Source organism: Aedes aegypti, chromosome 3, assembly GCF_002204515.2.
Source record: "Aedes aegypti strain LVP_AGWG chromosome 3, AaegL5.0 Primary Assembly, whole genome shotgun sequence".
NCBI classification, from domain to species: domain Eukaryota; kingdom Metazoa; phylum Arthropoda; class Insecta; order Diptera; family Culicidae; genus Aedes; species Aedes aegypti.
This window is the reverse complement of record NC_035109.1, coordinates 199,381,268-199,396,241: the sequence shown is the minus strand read 5'-3', so window position 1 is coordinate 199,396,241 and position 14,974 is coordinate 199,381,268. Positions and strand designations below refer to the sequence as shown.

At 36.1% G+C, this 14,974-nt stretch overlaps 1 protein-coding gene across 3 annotated transcripts in view; it reads left to right on the top strand.

Moving 5' to 3' along the window:
- Positions 1-14,974, top strand: part of LOC5572998 (unconventional myosin-XVIIIa) — a 381,144-nt gene that overhangs the window by 44,894 nt on the left and 321,276 nt on the right. For 2 of the 3 annotated variants that reach the window (XM_021852938.1, XM_021852942.1), the window contains exons 2-3: positions 1,333-1,608; positions 10,300-10,554. Coding sequence is in view for 1 of the 3 variants with exons in the window: in XM_021852942.1 (XP_021708634.1) it covers positions 1,459-1,608; positions 10,300-10,554 (405 nt within the window). In the remaining 2 variants the exon portion in view is untranslated. Of the gene's footprint in view, positions 1-1,332; positions 1,609-10,299; positions 10,555-14,974 lie in introns of those variants that run through there. The other variant, XM_021852939.1, reaches the window with a different exon arrangement.

Here is a 14,974-nt window from a genome sequence, read left to right as displayed (position 1 = left end):
AACACAACGCTTTCTATATATATCCAATGCCTAGCCCGAGAGCGCATTGTTTTTTTAGGTATAGGAATAGCACACTACACTAGCCAGCAACTGCGCTGGCTGAGGTATCTATTGTGTGGGCTTCCAATGGGTCGCGACGTTCTCAAACGACCGGTTACGGAACATGAGTCCGTTGCTCGATAAATACATGTTTTTTTTAATTATGAATCGTGGTTTTACGGCTAACCAGCCGAGTGGAAGTTTAACAACTACCGAAAAGCTAAACATTACATATAATTTGCAATTGGATTAGATGGACAAATTGATGTGAAGATTTGCGAAAAAGTTACACGTCTTCTCAGTGAGAATCGAACTCACGACTCCCCGATCTCTAGTTGGGGCGCGTTAACCACTACGCCATGAGAGGACTCATGAACGCAGAAGTTAACCTGAATTCGATTTCAGCTCAATAATCAAAAAACAATGCGCTCTCGGGCTAGGCATTGGATATATATAGAAAGCGTTGTGTTTGGATGGGCATCTAATTCTTCCGAAAGAGGTGCACTTTGCGAAAAAGGACCACGTGATTATTGAGCTGAAATCGAATTCAGGTTAACTTCTGCGTTCATGAGTCCTCTCATGGCGTAGTGGTTAACGCGCCCCAACTAGAGATCGGGGAGTCGTGAGTTCGATTCTCACTGAGAAGACGTGTAACTTTTTCGCAAATCTTCACATCAATTTGTCCATCTAATCCAATTGCAAATTATATGTAATGTTTAGCTTTTCGGTAGTTGTTAAACTTCCACTCGGCTGGTTAGCCGTAAAACCACGATTCATAATTAAAAAAAAAAAACATGTGCATAAAATATAGTTAACTTGACCGGAAAAATGCTTACGAACACTATATTCTGTTCTCCGTAAGTTCCGGGTTCCCGTAGGCACTTGTTCCCAGAGTTATCATACTTACAAAAAATGTTTCATTCTAGAGTTCCATATCTTTCATATGAAGCTGAAAGAGCAAACATCGGTTCAGAAATTGATTTTTGTGAGCGTTTCAAAGTCATGGGTCATTATTGACTCTTAATGCATAATCTGGCACTTTTAAAGACTTAGGATCGATTTCTTCACCTTCGCTTAAGCCGTAAGCCACGTTTACCCATATGGTTAAACTAGATTTAAGGCCTAAGCGGGGGTGAAGAAATCGACCCTTATAAGCGGTTTCTTCACCACCGCTTAGGCCTTAAACCTGGTTTAATCGTATGGGTAAGCGTGGTATACGGCTTAAACGAAGGTGATGAAATCGGCCCTTACCCAATTAATGTTTTTAATGTATTTTTCTCTTTATGTTTCCAGATCACCATCGTTAGTAACGAAAAATGTGAAAGGTTTACAACATACAATCCGTGCAATTTAAAAATATCGAAAAAATAAGAAAATATTGGTACACCATTAAAAAAAATTGGTATAATATAAAATAAAATGTTCAACTTCATGAAAAAGGGGGCAGTAGTGTGTGAAGATCGCGATGAAAAGGAACGCAAGAAGCAAGAGAAAAAAATGCGTAAAGATAACAGATCCGTGGCTGCCACCGGACATATGAGTACAGAGGAACTATTGAAACTAGAAGAGGTAAGGTTATGTTGTAGGCGTATGACCTATTACCGTACTTTTATCAACATCGATGCTTCAAAATTATGTATTTTAGTCATCGTTCGAGAGATTTTGACGAGATTTTTAGTAAAAATCATAAATGAGTTATGTTTTTGATGCATGCATTGAACATTTTCAATTCGGTGATGGTTTCAGACTTCTGTACGGATTTGTTGGGGTACCTAGCGTAATTATAAATCAAAATGAATAAAAAAATGCAAAAATCCTCATCAACAAATTTTAAAATTCAATTTAAATTGATCTTTCTGACATAATGTATCTTTTGTTTCAGTTTGGAGACTATTGCATACAAATGTGAGGAATGGCAGGGCTGGTAGTGAATTGCTTTTCAATGCTTGGTCACTTTTTTCGACATGGTCACAAAAAATTAGAGATGTACCGAATAGCACTATTCGGCCTTCGGCCGAATACCGAATAGTTGGAAAATTATTATTCGGCCAAACGAATATTCGGCCGAACATTCGGCCGAATAATGACCTAATATTCGGCCAGATAAAATCCTAATATTCGGCCGAATAACACCCGGATATTCGTCTAATTTCTGTTAAACTAAATTTGTAATCCTGGATAAAGAAAAAAAAACGAGTTTGCTGAAGTAGGGAAAGCTTCTACGGTGAAAATTTGAACGGATTATAAATGAAAATGAATGATCGTCTTCTTAAGCTTTTGAAACTGGTTGTAGAAATCACAAAAATAGTAAATTTCAAAGTTGTTTCGTATTTCTAAAGTAAGGGAGCTGTATTCTATTGCTATCTCTTTTTATGCATTTCATGTTTTGTTAAAGAATAACCCCAATATACGTCACTAGATTTCCCATCCGACTTTTGGAAGTGTTTTAAAGACATTGGAACAAGCAGACAGGTGTCTCAAACCAAACAATATCGAAAGAATGGAAAATGCTAATATATTTTAATGGTTAGCATTAACAGCATTGAGTCCATACGCTTCAAACTAGTCTATTGGTACCTTACAGCTACAGAAAAATGATTATAAAGCTATCAGTACACTATGGCAAATATTTGGCATGGATTGATACAGAGACAAACAAATGTTTGTCATCGCATAGATTTGGTTGGTGTTGAAACCTATGTTTATCTGTTGGTTTATGTCTAGCGAAATATTTGCACATTTAGCAAAGCCTATAATGTTAGTTCAAGGCTCATTTGCAGAGAATGCCTTATGTTTTGAGCAGCACCGTAGACACCTTAATGCCATACTGCCGTGAATTGCAAGTCAGTCCCATCTGCATTTTCGTCAACATTGAGTTGAGTTCAGTTTGAACATCTCTTCCAATGCTCTTTCAGCTACACTAATGAAATAATATAATTTGTTCGGAAAAATTAGGAAAAAAACAGCAAGTCAAATTGTCCCATAATGAAAAGTAACCGCATATCAGTCTCACTACAGACTTTCACACCGTGGAACACAAAAATGTAACTTGTTTTGATCATCTTTATATTTTTCTCAGAAAGATATCGTAATGAAAAGCAAGTTGTGAAAGTTTCATTAAGATTGCAACATGTTCCAATCCTCTAGAATTTTTTAAATATTCGTATGGAAAACGAGTTTGAAAACTTCACAGACCATTTTCTCAATGCCTACTTTTTACAGATGGGACTGACTTGCGATTCACGGCAGCATAGATCGGAGAAATTCACACATTTTTTTTAAATATTTGGCATCAAACTCCTTCCATAGAATGCATGAAACGAAAATTTAAATGTATCATCATTTGACTAAATTCTTTGATTTTTTTTAACTTTCCTTGATTTGTTAATTCTGTTACTATTCGGTCACTATTCGGCCTATTCGTCCGAATAACAGAATTTATTATTCGGCAGACCGAATATTCGGCAAAATCAAAATAATCAAGATATTCGGCCCGAATATTCGGCCGGCCGAATATTCGGTACATCTCTACAAAAAATCACTATTTCCTACAAAAAGTTTAAAAATTCACTTTTTTCAGAGAAATTGGCAACTATAGTCACTATTTTCGTGACATTGAGGGCTGGGTAAGCTTTTCAAACACAAACAGCAATAAATATATTTGTTATAAAAAAATAGTGTAATTTGGGAATCAAAGTGTCAAGAACGATAGGGATTCCTGGCCAACTCTCTGGAAGAATTCAGGTGAATATTATGTAGACATTTCCAATGGAAAATGTAAACATTTCTTGGGAAAAGTTTTGGAGAAGGTTCTGGCAAAATTTGGGAAGTATTTTTAACTGACTTTTCTGGCTAAAATATGTGAATAAATTTTGGCGAAAACTAGGACCAATATCTGACCAAAACTCCCTATGGAAGACAAGCCAAAAAAAATAGGAAAACCAAAACAAATCAAAGAGTTTGTCAGAAACTCGTACAGGACTTCATAAGCCAGTACTAATTTTGCTAGACTAATTTCAGAAATTACATTCGAAATTCATTGTACATTTTTGCCCCACGCATAAGAATTTGTTTATGTTGAGATTACTATCTCGTTTATTACTTTTACTTCCGCACAATTAGTTTTTTTTTTTTTTTTTTTTTTTTTTTTTCGTGGCCAATACTGTGCCGGAATCAGGTGATCTGTAGCTTCTTTACCGATACGATCTATTTTCAACTTATCTATATTTACATCTTCTTTCACTCTCTCCTACTCTTTCTCTCACACCGAGCAGGTAGGAGAGAGCTCTGTTGTTAGTGAGGCTAGCTGCCTACGAAGAGGGTCAGTTTGTCTCAGTCACCATCTGATACTGACGGAGGATGAATGTGCTCTCCAAAGCACGGTCCTCCGTGAGGCGTCTTCTGGTGGCTGGACGGGTTTTTTTGTGGAGGGGCTGGGAATCGTACCCATGACCTTCCGCTTATGAAGCGAAAGCGTAACCTCAAGGCTACAGACCCCCCCTAAAAGATGATCTGCACAATTAGTTGTTTCGAAGTAAAATCAACTAAATTAACGTCAAATCAAATACACACTTCATTGATTCAGCTATCCACTTGTACCTATATCAGTTATAATCTGAATAATTACCACTATCCGAAAACATTCACATCCCTAGACTTCAAGTCATGCTTACAAATCTACTTACGTTTAACTTGTAGGTGCTAAGGTGACAACTAGTGATCCTTTATAGCCTTATAAAGTCTTATAAAGGATTACTAGTGACAACCTCTCACGCAGAAGACTACGTATCAAGTTTGCCGACGCGCACTTCATTTTTATTGTTGCATTTTTTTTAGATCGATAAAGCAGCAGCGAATCTTTTCAAATATGTTGGTAAAGCAGAACAAAATGCTGAGTAAACATTTAAAAATATTATAAACTCAATTAAATTGACTACTTTGAATCCACTAAATTATTGTTGAATTTTGACTTTTGACGTATGTAAATTCATTTTAAATGTTTTAAACAATATACTGTCTAATCAATTATGTTTATAGTTACCTCCAGGCATAACAATCTCATCTGATTACTGAGATCATCCTTGGATGTTGGCGTGATATTATCTTCAATCCAAGAGCGCTTTGACGTATGTAAATTCATTTTAAATGTTTTTAACAATATACTGTCTAATCAACTATGTTTATAGTTATTGTGCTCTGAAGGAGAAATCCACGGAATGCGTTTATCTGAAAATCTCGATATACCGTCGCAGTGATAATGAAAGCCACCAATTGTTTCAGAATTAGCAAATTTGAACCATTTGTGTCCTTGAAGGACGAAAAAATCCAAGCCTACTTGAATTTTGACGTTGCGTTTGAATTGCGCGCATATCTTGTGCGCGTTACCGCCGCCGCTGGATGTGGATTTAATATAAGCGCCGCAATATCTCCAGGCATAACAATCTCATCTGATTACTGAGATCGTCCTTGGATGTTGGCGTGATATCCAAGAGCGCTTTGATGTGATACCATATTTCGATTTGATGGCTCAAAAGATAATTTAAACAACAAACAAACAATGGTTTACAGATGTAGTCACGCAAAAAAATCAGATGTAGTCACGCAGTGAAATCAAATTTAATCGAGCAGACCAGCAAAAAAGATAGGGTATATTTTCGAACTATTGAATTTTTTGGAAGATTTTAGGAAATCTTTTAAGGTACTCGGCAATTTTTTCAAAGAACCCTGTGTGCACACTCCTGACAAGAAAGGCGAATATTTGCAACATGTTTGGTAGAATTTAAGACCAATACTTTTGCAAATTTCTTGTAAGGCATTTGGTGAAAACAATGCCTGGTCCTATGACAATATTCTTGTGATATCATTGATAATGTGTCTTATTTTGGTCTTTCTCAGTCGATTTCATGAAAAATGATTTATTAGTGCATATACGGTGAGCGTCTCTCGGTTGTTTGTAAATCTACAAGTAAAAACGAAGGAATAATTAATACCATTAAATGTGTATCATTTGCTTACCTCTATAGAATCCCCTTTAATTTTTTGTTTTGGATTTGAGGGTGTGCTATCAAATACTGTCACTGATTTCGACCAAGGATGGAAGTCTAGTGATCATGACAAAATAAATGATGCATCGCGGTTGTTCTTTATCGTGCGAGCATAGCAACAACGATAAACCATTAGTCGTCAAGTCAAACAACAAACTCTCCTCCGCGAAAAATGAATCGCTCGGCATGTTTGCTAACGATCAATTGTTCGCAAACCAAAGTTATAACTTTGAGAGGATTTTTGCGCTTTTATTCCGCGATCTGCCTTCTGGTGTGCCATTTTTGATCCGAAAGTCAATCGGGCATGGTTTGGGCGAAAAATTATGCCGTTATGATGATTCATCTAGCATCAAATGAACAAAAATATTGATGAAAGATTGATCAAAGAGCGCTAAGATGATATTTTGATATACGATCCGTATCTTTCTCAGATGATCAAATAATAAGATGAAATGCAATGCCTGGTTATCTCTAAATAAACCTTAAAATATAGTTAACTTGATCGCAAACATGGTTAGCAACACTATATTTTGTTCTCCGTGCATTTTGTTCACAACTGGACTATCGCAAAAGTTTTTACAAGTGTGGAAATGCTAATGAAAGTGCGCGATTGCATCAAATGAAGTCGGTGTCTTCGGCATCACAGTCAAAAGAAAAAGTGAAGGCACCAACATGATTCGATGCAATTCCACACTTTTATTCGCATTTATAAAGCCGCACTTCGCAGTCCAGTAGTGAAAGAAATACACAATAATTTATATATATTTACCTTGATACTGTTTTTTCGCTATCATCTATTAAAAACACGTTTCTATAATGGATGCTTCAATATTGTTGGACAACAATAATCAATCAATAGTGACATCCCTACTGTTAAATCCATCTGTTTATAAATTTCAGCAACAATTATACATCTAATAAATTTCATATAACGGATGATTTCAATCGTTTACTGTTTGCTTTATAATCAAAGTACCTATGCAAAATTAGTAAGTTTGAGGGTGGTAGAAAAGATAAACGTTAAAGATAAGTATGCTGTTGCGCTAAAGAAAAGTAAAGAAATTCCTTGACTGAGTGGGTCAAGAAATTTCCTACAGAGTGTCCCATTTGAAATGACATTTTTTCTCAACTGATGGAGGGCACGGCATAATAATTAATATAGTACACCATGATAGAGGGCATCACCTGATATATGAAGTAAAACATAGTAGCCATGATATGTGTGTGCTATCTTTAGCGCTAGATGCAGCAATGTTGCTTGTTCAGAAGAGCGCTGATGAAGCATTTCCAATGGATACATCGTGGCCGCCCCAACTCTGCGTATTTTCACCAAAATCCATCAGAATCTGGCAAAATACTGCAATGTTCGTTCAAAATTTATTTTTCTATAAGGTACACCGGGGCAAGTTGAAACGGTTGGGGTAAGATGAAATGGCATGGTATCATATTGAAATTCCATAATAATAGGAAAATTATCTCCAGCAACATTAAGTTAACAGATGGAACAAACTTTTGAGGAAGAAGAACCTGTAAATATATATTGGCATCATATTTAAAACTTAGCATTTCATCTTGCCCCACCCGTTTCAACTTGCCCCGGTGTACCTTATATTGCTTCTTCTTTCTGGCGTTACGTCCCCACTGGGACAGAGCCTGCTTCTCAGCTTAGTGTTCTTATAAGCACTTCTACAGTTATTAACTGAGAGCTTATTATGCCAATGACCATTATTGCATGCGTATATCGTGTGGCAGGTACGAAGATACTCTATGCCCTGGGAATCGAGAAAATTTCCTTTTACGAAAAGATCCTCGACCAGCGGGATTCGAACCCACGACCCTCAGCATGGTCATGCTGAATAGCTGCGCGTTTACCGCTACGGCTATCTGGGCCCCCTTGCTACAATAGTAATCAAAAAGTACCCTTATATTGCTACAATAGTAATCAAAAAGTACGCGAAGAATTTTCTCGACAAATTTACGTTAAGAAGAATAAAGAATAAATTTAGCATGAAGAATAAAAAATAAAATAGCTTTTAAAATATTGAAAAACGTCCAAATTGACTGCCCGTTAGCAAAAATGTGAAATGGGAGTACTTCATCACTTAAGTTATTTTAATAAAAATAAAAATAATATACTTCAGATTTTTAGTACGTACACTGAAAAGAAAGACATAGTAACGCTAACCATATTGCGGGTCAAAATAAAACATGTGTACCACTTTATTTTTACAGAACATGAACTCTTTTAGAATGACTATACCATTTTGGAAATTACCATGTATTGACAATTAAGCCGTATAGTTAACTTTACTATGTGCATGGTTGTAATGAAACAAAGGTAGTGGACATTATTTTCATTGTTTTGTTTTTATAATAAACACATTATTTTATTTTGTCGTTCATGTTTTTTGAGGATCAGCCTTGTTAATTACAAAAGGTGCCACAATGACAATACAAATATATATTAGCATACTCTACACACTAAGCTCATACGGTGAATTTCACCGTAATCTCAACAGCTGAACAGTTCGGTAAAATAAAACACCGTAATTCCGTCGAAATTTTACGGATTCCGGTGATTTTTCACGGAATACTGTCAAAATTTATCATCGCGGTTCATTGACAATTATCATTTGCATCTCCTGGCACCGCTCCGAAAAATTCGACATGGTGTCTTTTGCCTTCAACTTACTACCTTTTTCCTTGCTCACACCCAAAACGTGTTTAAAACGATTTTAGATAACGAAAAATGATATTTAAATCGAATATAAAAATTAGGTATTTGAGGGGTAAATAAATTTTTGCTGCGAGTCTGAAATGAACGAAGTAGAAAATACGGTTGATGTGAACTAGAACTGAAAGCCTGGATGATTTAAACCAGTGATTCCCAAAGTGGGCGAATTCGCCCTCCTGGGGGCGATTTTCTGCTCCAAGGGGGCTAAATTTTGTAAAACTGAATTTGGGGGGCGAAAATGCCGGAATGGGGACGAAAGTGGGAGTAATTGAAAAACAAAAATTGATTCAAAGTTTATAATAAACACTCATATATTAATGATAACACCTGAGGAAGATTTTTTTTTGACACCTAACTATTTCATCGGTTTAAATTTAGTTTTGTTTAAGTTATTTTTCACACATTTGTTAGTTTACTGATTTAGATATTTTATTGACACGCATACTAATCAGTATTAATAGTAAAATCATTTTATAAATAAATTTATGTGACTTTAGTGGACAAAAATCGGGTTCCAATGATAAAATCACTGAATGCCATATACGTAAATCACCCTACTTTAAAATAGGCCTGAAAGGCAAGAAATTTAATGGATCAAAGCTTTAGAAATATTAAATTGAACGTTATATTTCAGTGAATGAAGAGTTGAGACAAGTTTTTTTTTCTTATAGTTTGTACATAGATTGGGCTGTTTCCAGAACAACCGATACTATATTACCCAACTCACGCCGAGGACCTGGGATCGAATCCCATCCCCGACATAGTCACTTATGACGTAAAAAGTTATAGTGACGACTTCCTTCGGAAGGGAAGTAAAGCCGTTGGTCCCGAGATGAACTAGCCCAGGGCTAAAAATCTCGTTAATAAAGTCAAACCAACTATTACCCAACATTTCACATTTCAAACATAAAAAAAAGACAAGTCGAAAATTTTTCGATGATTGCACATTAGCCAGGTTAATACGTTTTTTTAATATAAAACAACAACAATTTATACATATGATAGGTGACTCTCTTCTAATGATATACAAGTAGAAAACACTCCCTTTGGGGTATGATTGCATTATGACTGACTATTACACCTTTGATTTTGACATATTTTCGGTATACTTATGATGAAATATTGATCAATACTTCTACGTAAGCTTAACGCTTAATAAAAATTTTTAAATTTCATACCAGGGGGCGATTCCAAAAAATATTCGTCTCAAGGGGGCGAAAATCAAAAAAGTTAGGGAAACACTGATTTAAACATTGTAATAATAGCACAGACAAACAGATGCCATACTCTCACCATTCTCCATCGACCACCCCTTCAAATATATCATTGGTGATGTCAAGCGACCACCAGCAGCGCTCGCGTCGATTTTGTTCGTGTTTGACATTTGCACATCACCCTGACGTTTACACATTTTACCCAAATAATGATTAAGAATGTTAGGTAATTCAATAAATTAAATAAATAACATTTTGTTATTTTAAGGTGCGGAAATCTTTGAGAATAAGGAATCGCCGAAAAGTAAAGGAAAGGCTACCCAGCGGCATCACAGCTGACTACAGCGCATCATTCTTTGCTCATCTCGATGTTGTACGTGAATTAGATCGGGGAAACGAAGAAGCAATTACGTATGCCAACACCACTAAATACATTGATAACAGCCAAAAAAATGTTGTTCCTATGAGCAACTCACAACCCGACTGTTCTGAATCCTATTTTGATCCTGTAAATTTCAAACAGGTGAGTAATGTCTGGAGATCATGATTACATTAAGTAAGGTCCTAAAATTATTGATAAAATCTTGTTTTTATTGAATAACACTATAGACGGATTTCACGCCAACTCGACACGCGATTGGCAGCACCCCTTCATAATTTAAGTATTCAATGAAACTTTCTGGATGTCAAAAGTATGTGAAACTAAGATACTTTACATATTTTGTTTTTTCAAAATCGATCTAGACTAACATTTGGAAAGGGTCAAAGTTTTTTTTACTTTTTTTATATAAACCCGTATAACTCGAAAACGGTAAGACCTACACGGAGAAAATGAAGTACTCAAAAGTGAGTTCATTCCACTCAATTCCGGGGGTTCGTGCGTTAACCTAATTTTGAGTTGATGGGGTAGAAGTTGTTTTCATTTGCAGCCATGCGAAAAAATACCTACTGGCTAAGTTCTTTTCACTCAATCGGCAGATCAAATAACTCAACTTCCAGTACTGTGCCACTTACTCAAATTTGAGGTAACGCACTAAGGTTCGGTTTTTGGGTTGTTTTGCTCTTCGCTCTCTGACGACAATAGAAGGAACGAATGAAATAGGGAGAGAAAAATAACTCAAAAGTAAGTTAAAAAATACTCAAATATGGGTTTTCCGTTTTCTCCGTGTACAAAAAAGTGTTGTATGGGGGACTGTCGTAAAATTCCCTGACGTCTTAGAAAAAAAAAAATTGAAAAAATAAAAAAATATTTTCTACACTGAAAAAAAGATGCGAAGATGAAAAAAATGATGGAAAAAACGAATGGAAAAAAAAAATGATGGAACGAAGTCCGAAACGTAAACAACAGGACCAGCAGCTGTCAAATAAGTGAGGTTAGGCTCGTCATATGCAGCGCTCTATTGCATCCATGCCAAGTATTGGGGATTGATTCAACGTTCCAATAATACTGTCAATTTTTTTCCACGTTGTAGGGGCCTAGTAATTCATCCGCTGATGGGACGGATGGCAAAGATGAACAAGGACAGGACTGCTTCTGAAATATAAATCATGTCGAATTAATATATTGATATGGGTTCTATGTAAACAATCTTTGTCGTTTAATGTGCTGCAATGTTAACTTTTCTTACCCAGAATTTCATTGGAGGCCTGACCGCTTGTTGGTGTTGTGGATCTTGATTCACTTCGCCTCCACCCGAACGTTTCTTAGGTGAACTTCTGTGGAGCCTGATCACTAAGCGGCATGACTCACAAATGTGCAGCACGTATGTTTTCGATCATTGTTGGTGACAAGTTTCATAACTGGTTACGCCTGCACTTAGGATTGTTTATACCAGCGCAACATCTCTAAATTTAAATGCGCGATAAATCTTGTTTATCCATCTTTATTCTTTTCTTTGACTTAGATAAAATGAAAAGAGTTTTATTGACATCAAGCTTAAATAGTTATCTGCATAGGTAGAACGACAACTGTAAGTTAAATACCTATCTTTCTATACACTCACGCGGTGGTTGTTAAGTTAGTCAGGTCGTTAACGGACATTTTAGGTAGATAACAATAAGGACTGTTCATTTTATAAAGTGGACACTTTGTTTATTCTATATCTTTTTTATTTATTGATAAAATCGTAATCGGTTTTCTGTGCATCGTTCAACTATTATTCTACAATGCTATGAAAATATAAGATCTTAGAAAATGCTTTTGGTTGAAGAGCTAAATAGTTTTTCCAAAAATTCCTAAGAAAAGCTGTTCATCAAAGTTTATCATTATTTTTCGCAAAACAGAAATCCTCATTTTTATGAACAATTTGTATATTTGTATCCTTTACTATTCTACCAAAGGTGTAACTTAAAAAAATCAATTATATTCCACCATTCTCTGATATTAGGTAACTTTAGTGATTTATCTATTTATGGCCAAATTTGCTGATACACCATCCTTTCACTCCCAGCAAAAGATACAAGTGAAAAGCGTGTTCAAAAGTAGTTTAGACTACTAAAGAAACTACATTTGTATAAACGAGAGCTAAATTGTGAGTTTAAACCGCAGTCTTAAGTATAAATTTTGCTCTTGATGGTCGTTTTACTAAAAAGTCCAATACTTTTAAAATCATGCACGCATATTTATCAATCTACAGCAAATTATAATCGTTTTTCTCTGAATATTTCAATTGCTAGTCTCAGAATAACATATTATGAAAATAATATGTGGAAAATAAAATCGATTTCATTACAGCAGTGTTGCCAATTTTTATGATTGTCATTGTGCTTTGAAAGGTCTTCTAAAAATAAAGCAATTGCTTTTCTATTGTGCTTTAAATTTGACGTGAGGACTAAATAAGTATCTCTATAAAGGCGTAAGTAATTTTTCATATTAATACTATATTAGCACTTTCGTCAGAACGTACTTAAAACCAAAAAAAGTCTACTCATATCATTTCCCTTCTACTTTAAAATATTTTTCTCTAAAATTATAGGGGAAAAATGATTTCATTATATTTTTAAAATTGTTTCCCCAAAAATAACTTGATTTTTCCAATCAGGCTTCTGATTGATGATGCTTTCGAAAACCAAGCCTTTTTTGAAAATAAAGAATATAAATTGTCGAATTTTCCAGCCAACTTCTGACAATCATTGAGTTTGATAACCTCCAAAAATCGATCGTTCTAAATGTTGCTCCATAGTCGTGTGAAATTTAATTATTTTGGAGAATATTTTATTATAACAACATTGTACAATACTAATCGAACGATGTACAGAAAACCGATTGAAATTTAATTGATAAATTAAAAAGATACAGCATGCACAAGGTGTCCACTTTATAAAATGAACAGTCTTTACAAACATATTCATTATTTCTTATTCATCTGGCGTGTAACGCAGGTACGTTTAGTAAGTTTTTTTTCGCAAATTTTTTTCTTCTTCTTTCTGGCGTAACGTCCCCACTGGGACAGAGCCTGCTTCTCAGCTTAGTGTTCTTATGAGCACTTCCACAGTTATTAACTGAGAGCTCACTATGCCAATGACCATTTTTGCATGTGTATATCATGTGGCAGGTACGAAGATACTCTTATGCCCTGGGAGGTCGAGAAAATTTTCAACCCGAAAAGATTCTCGACCGGTGGGATTCGAACCCACGACCTTGCTGAATAGCTGCGCGTTTACCGCTACGGCTATCTGGGCCCCTTAAAAAACTTTTTCTAGAAGAGAATATCCATACCCCATGATAAGGTTGATACTTTTCAATGTTTGCAATACTGTTGTGATATCTTTCAAACCATAAAAATCCGTCGGATTGTTAGACGGAGTTGATTTTCTCATAGGCAGAGGCGAAGTCCATTGATTGCCTTCATTTAAAAAAACATAATCACTGTATAATTGCGACATTTTAACTATTCTCAATAAAAAGCACAATCTATTTTCTGATTCAAACTCAGTTTGCAACTTGCTATGGTTGAATGTAGATGCGTTGATCGCTATCTCCAACTGTGAAGTTGTTTATCCTTTTATTAACCAAAACCGGTCGATCAACAAACAGTTTTAAATTGTTTTTACTTTGTTTTCCGTTGTTATATTCGTCTCTTAGTACATACGGAATAACCGTAATCAATCGCGGCTGTGTTCCTGTTTTTTTCTATACCATTTGTTTGTTTTCGCGCGGTTTAACAAGCGATTGACATTCAGTTTTATTCCAAGCCCCTTTGTCCCAAAGCAACTTCTGGGCAAGGGGGTAGTGTGGTTTTTAATCTGTGGCGATTTTCTCGCTTTCGAAGATAGTGGTGCTGCCAAATTTCAACACGTGAAAGATTATTGGTGGCGAACAAATCCATCTCTCTGCTCACAGTGCAATTGTGAGGTCGTAATCCGGGTCGTGGGAGTGATTTTGTGAGACTATTACGATCCCTCCCCAAAGGGGAGGTTGAAACGCGAGGGTACAAATAAAGCAAGCTCGATTTGTGTACTGTGGTGGTGTGTAGTAGAAGTGAAAGCTTGAGTTGTGGCTTTAGCCATCTGGTTGTGATATTGTGAAGCTGTTATTCGACAGGCGTTCGCAACCTTTCCTGACATCGTACCACAGACGCGTTTTTGAAGAAAGCTTTAGTGGCAGAAGAGCTGAGAAGAAACCGAGTGAACAGTGAAACTGCTATTGCGAAATTGTTACAGCAGTTTATTTAGTGAACAATTAGTGAATTGCCTTTATGGTAACGGGGCCGGGGGGTCCCCCACCTTGGGGGGAGGCTCCCCAACTGGATGGTGCGATTTCAAGACGAGTCGCTGGTAGCTTTTCACGAGCTACACTGCCAGCCTTCATGGACAGAGATGGGATGTACGGAGATCTACACGTCCTCCGACTTCAAGGCGTGAATAAAAATGTTCTGCCACACGCACCTTTCATGATTCGAAAGTCTATACAAGCTCATCTTGGTGCAAACGTTGAAGGAGCC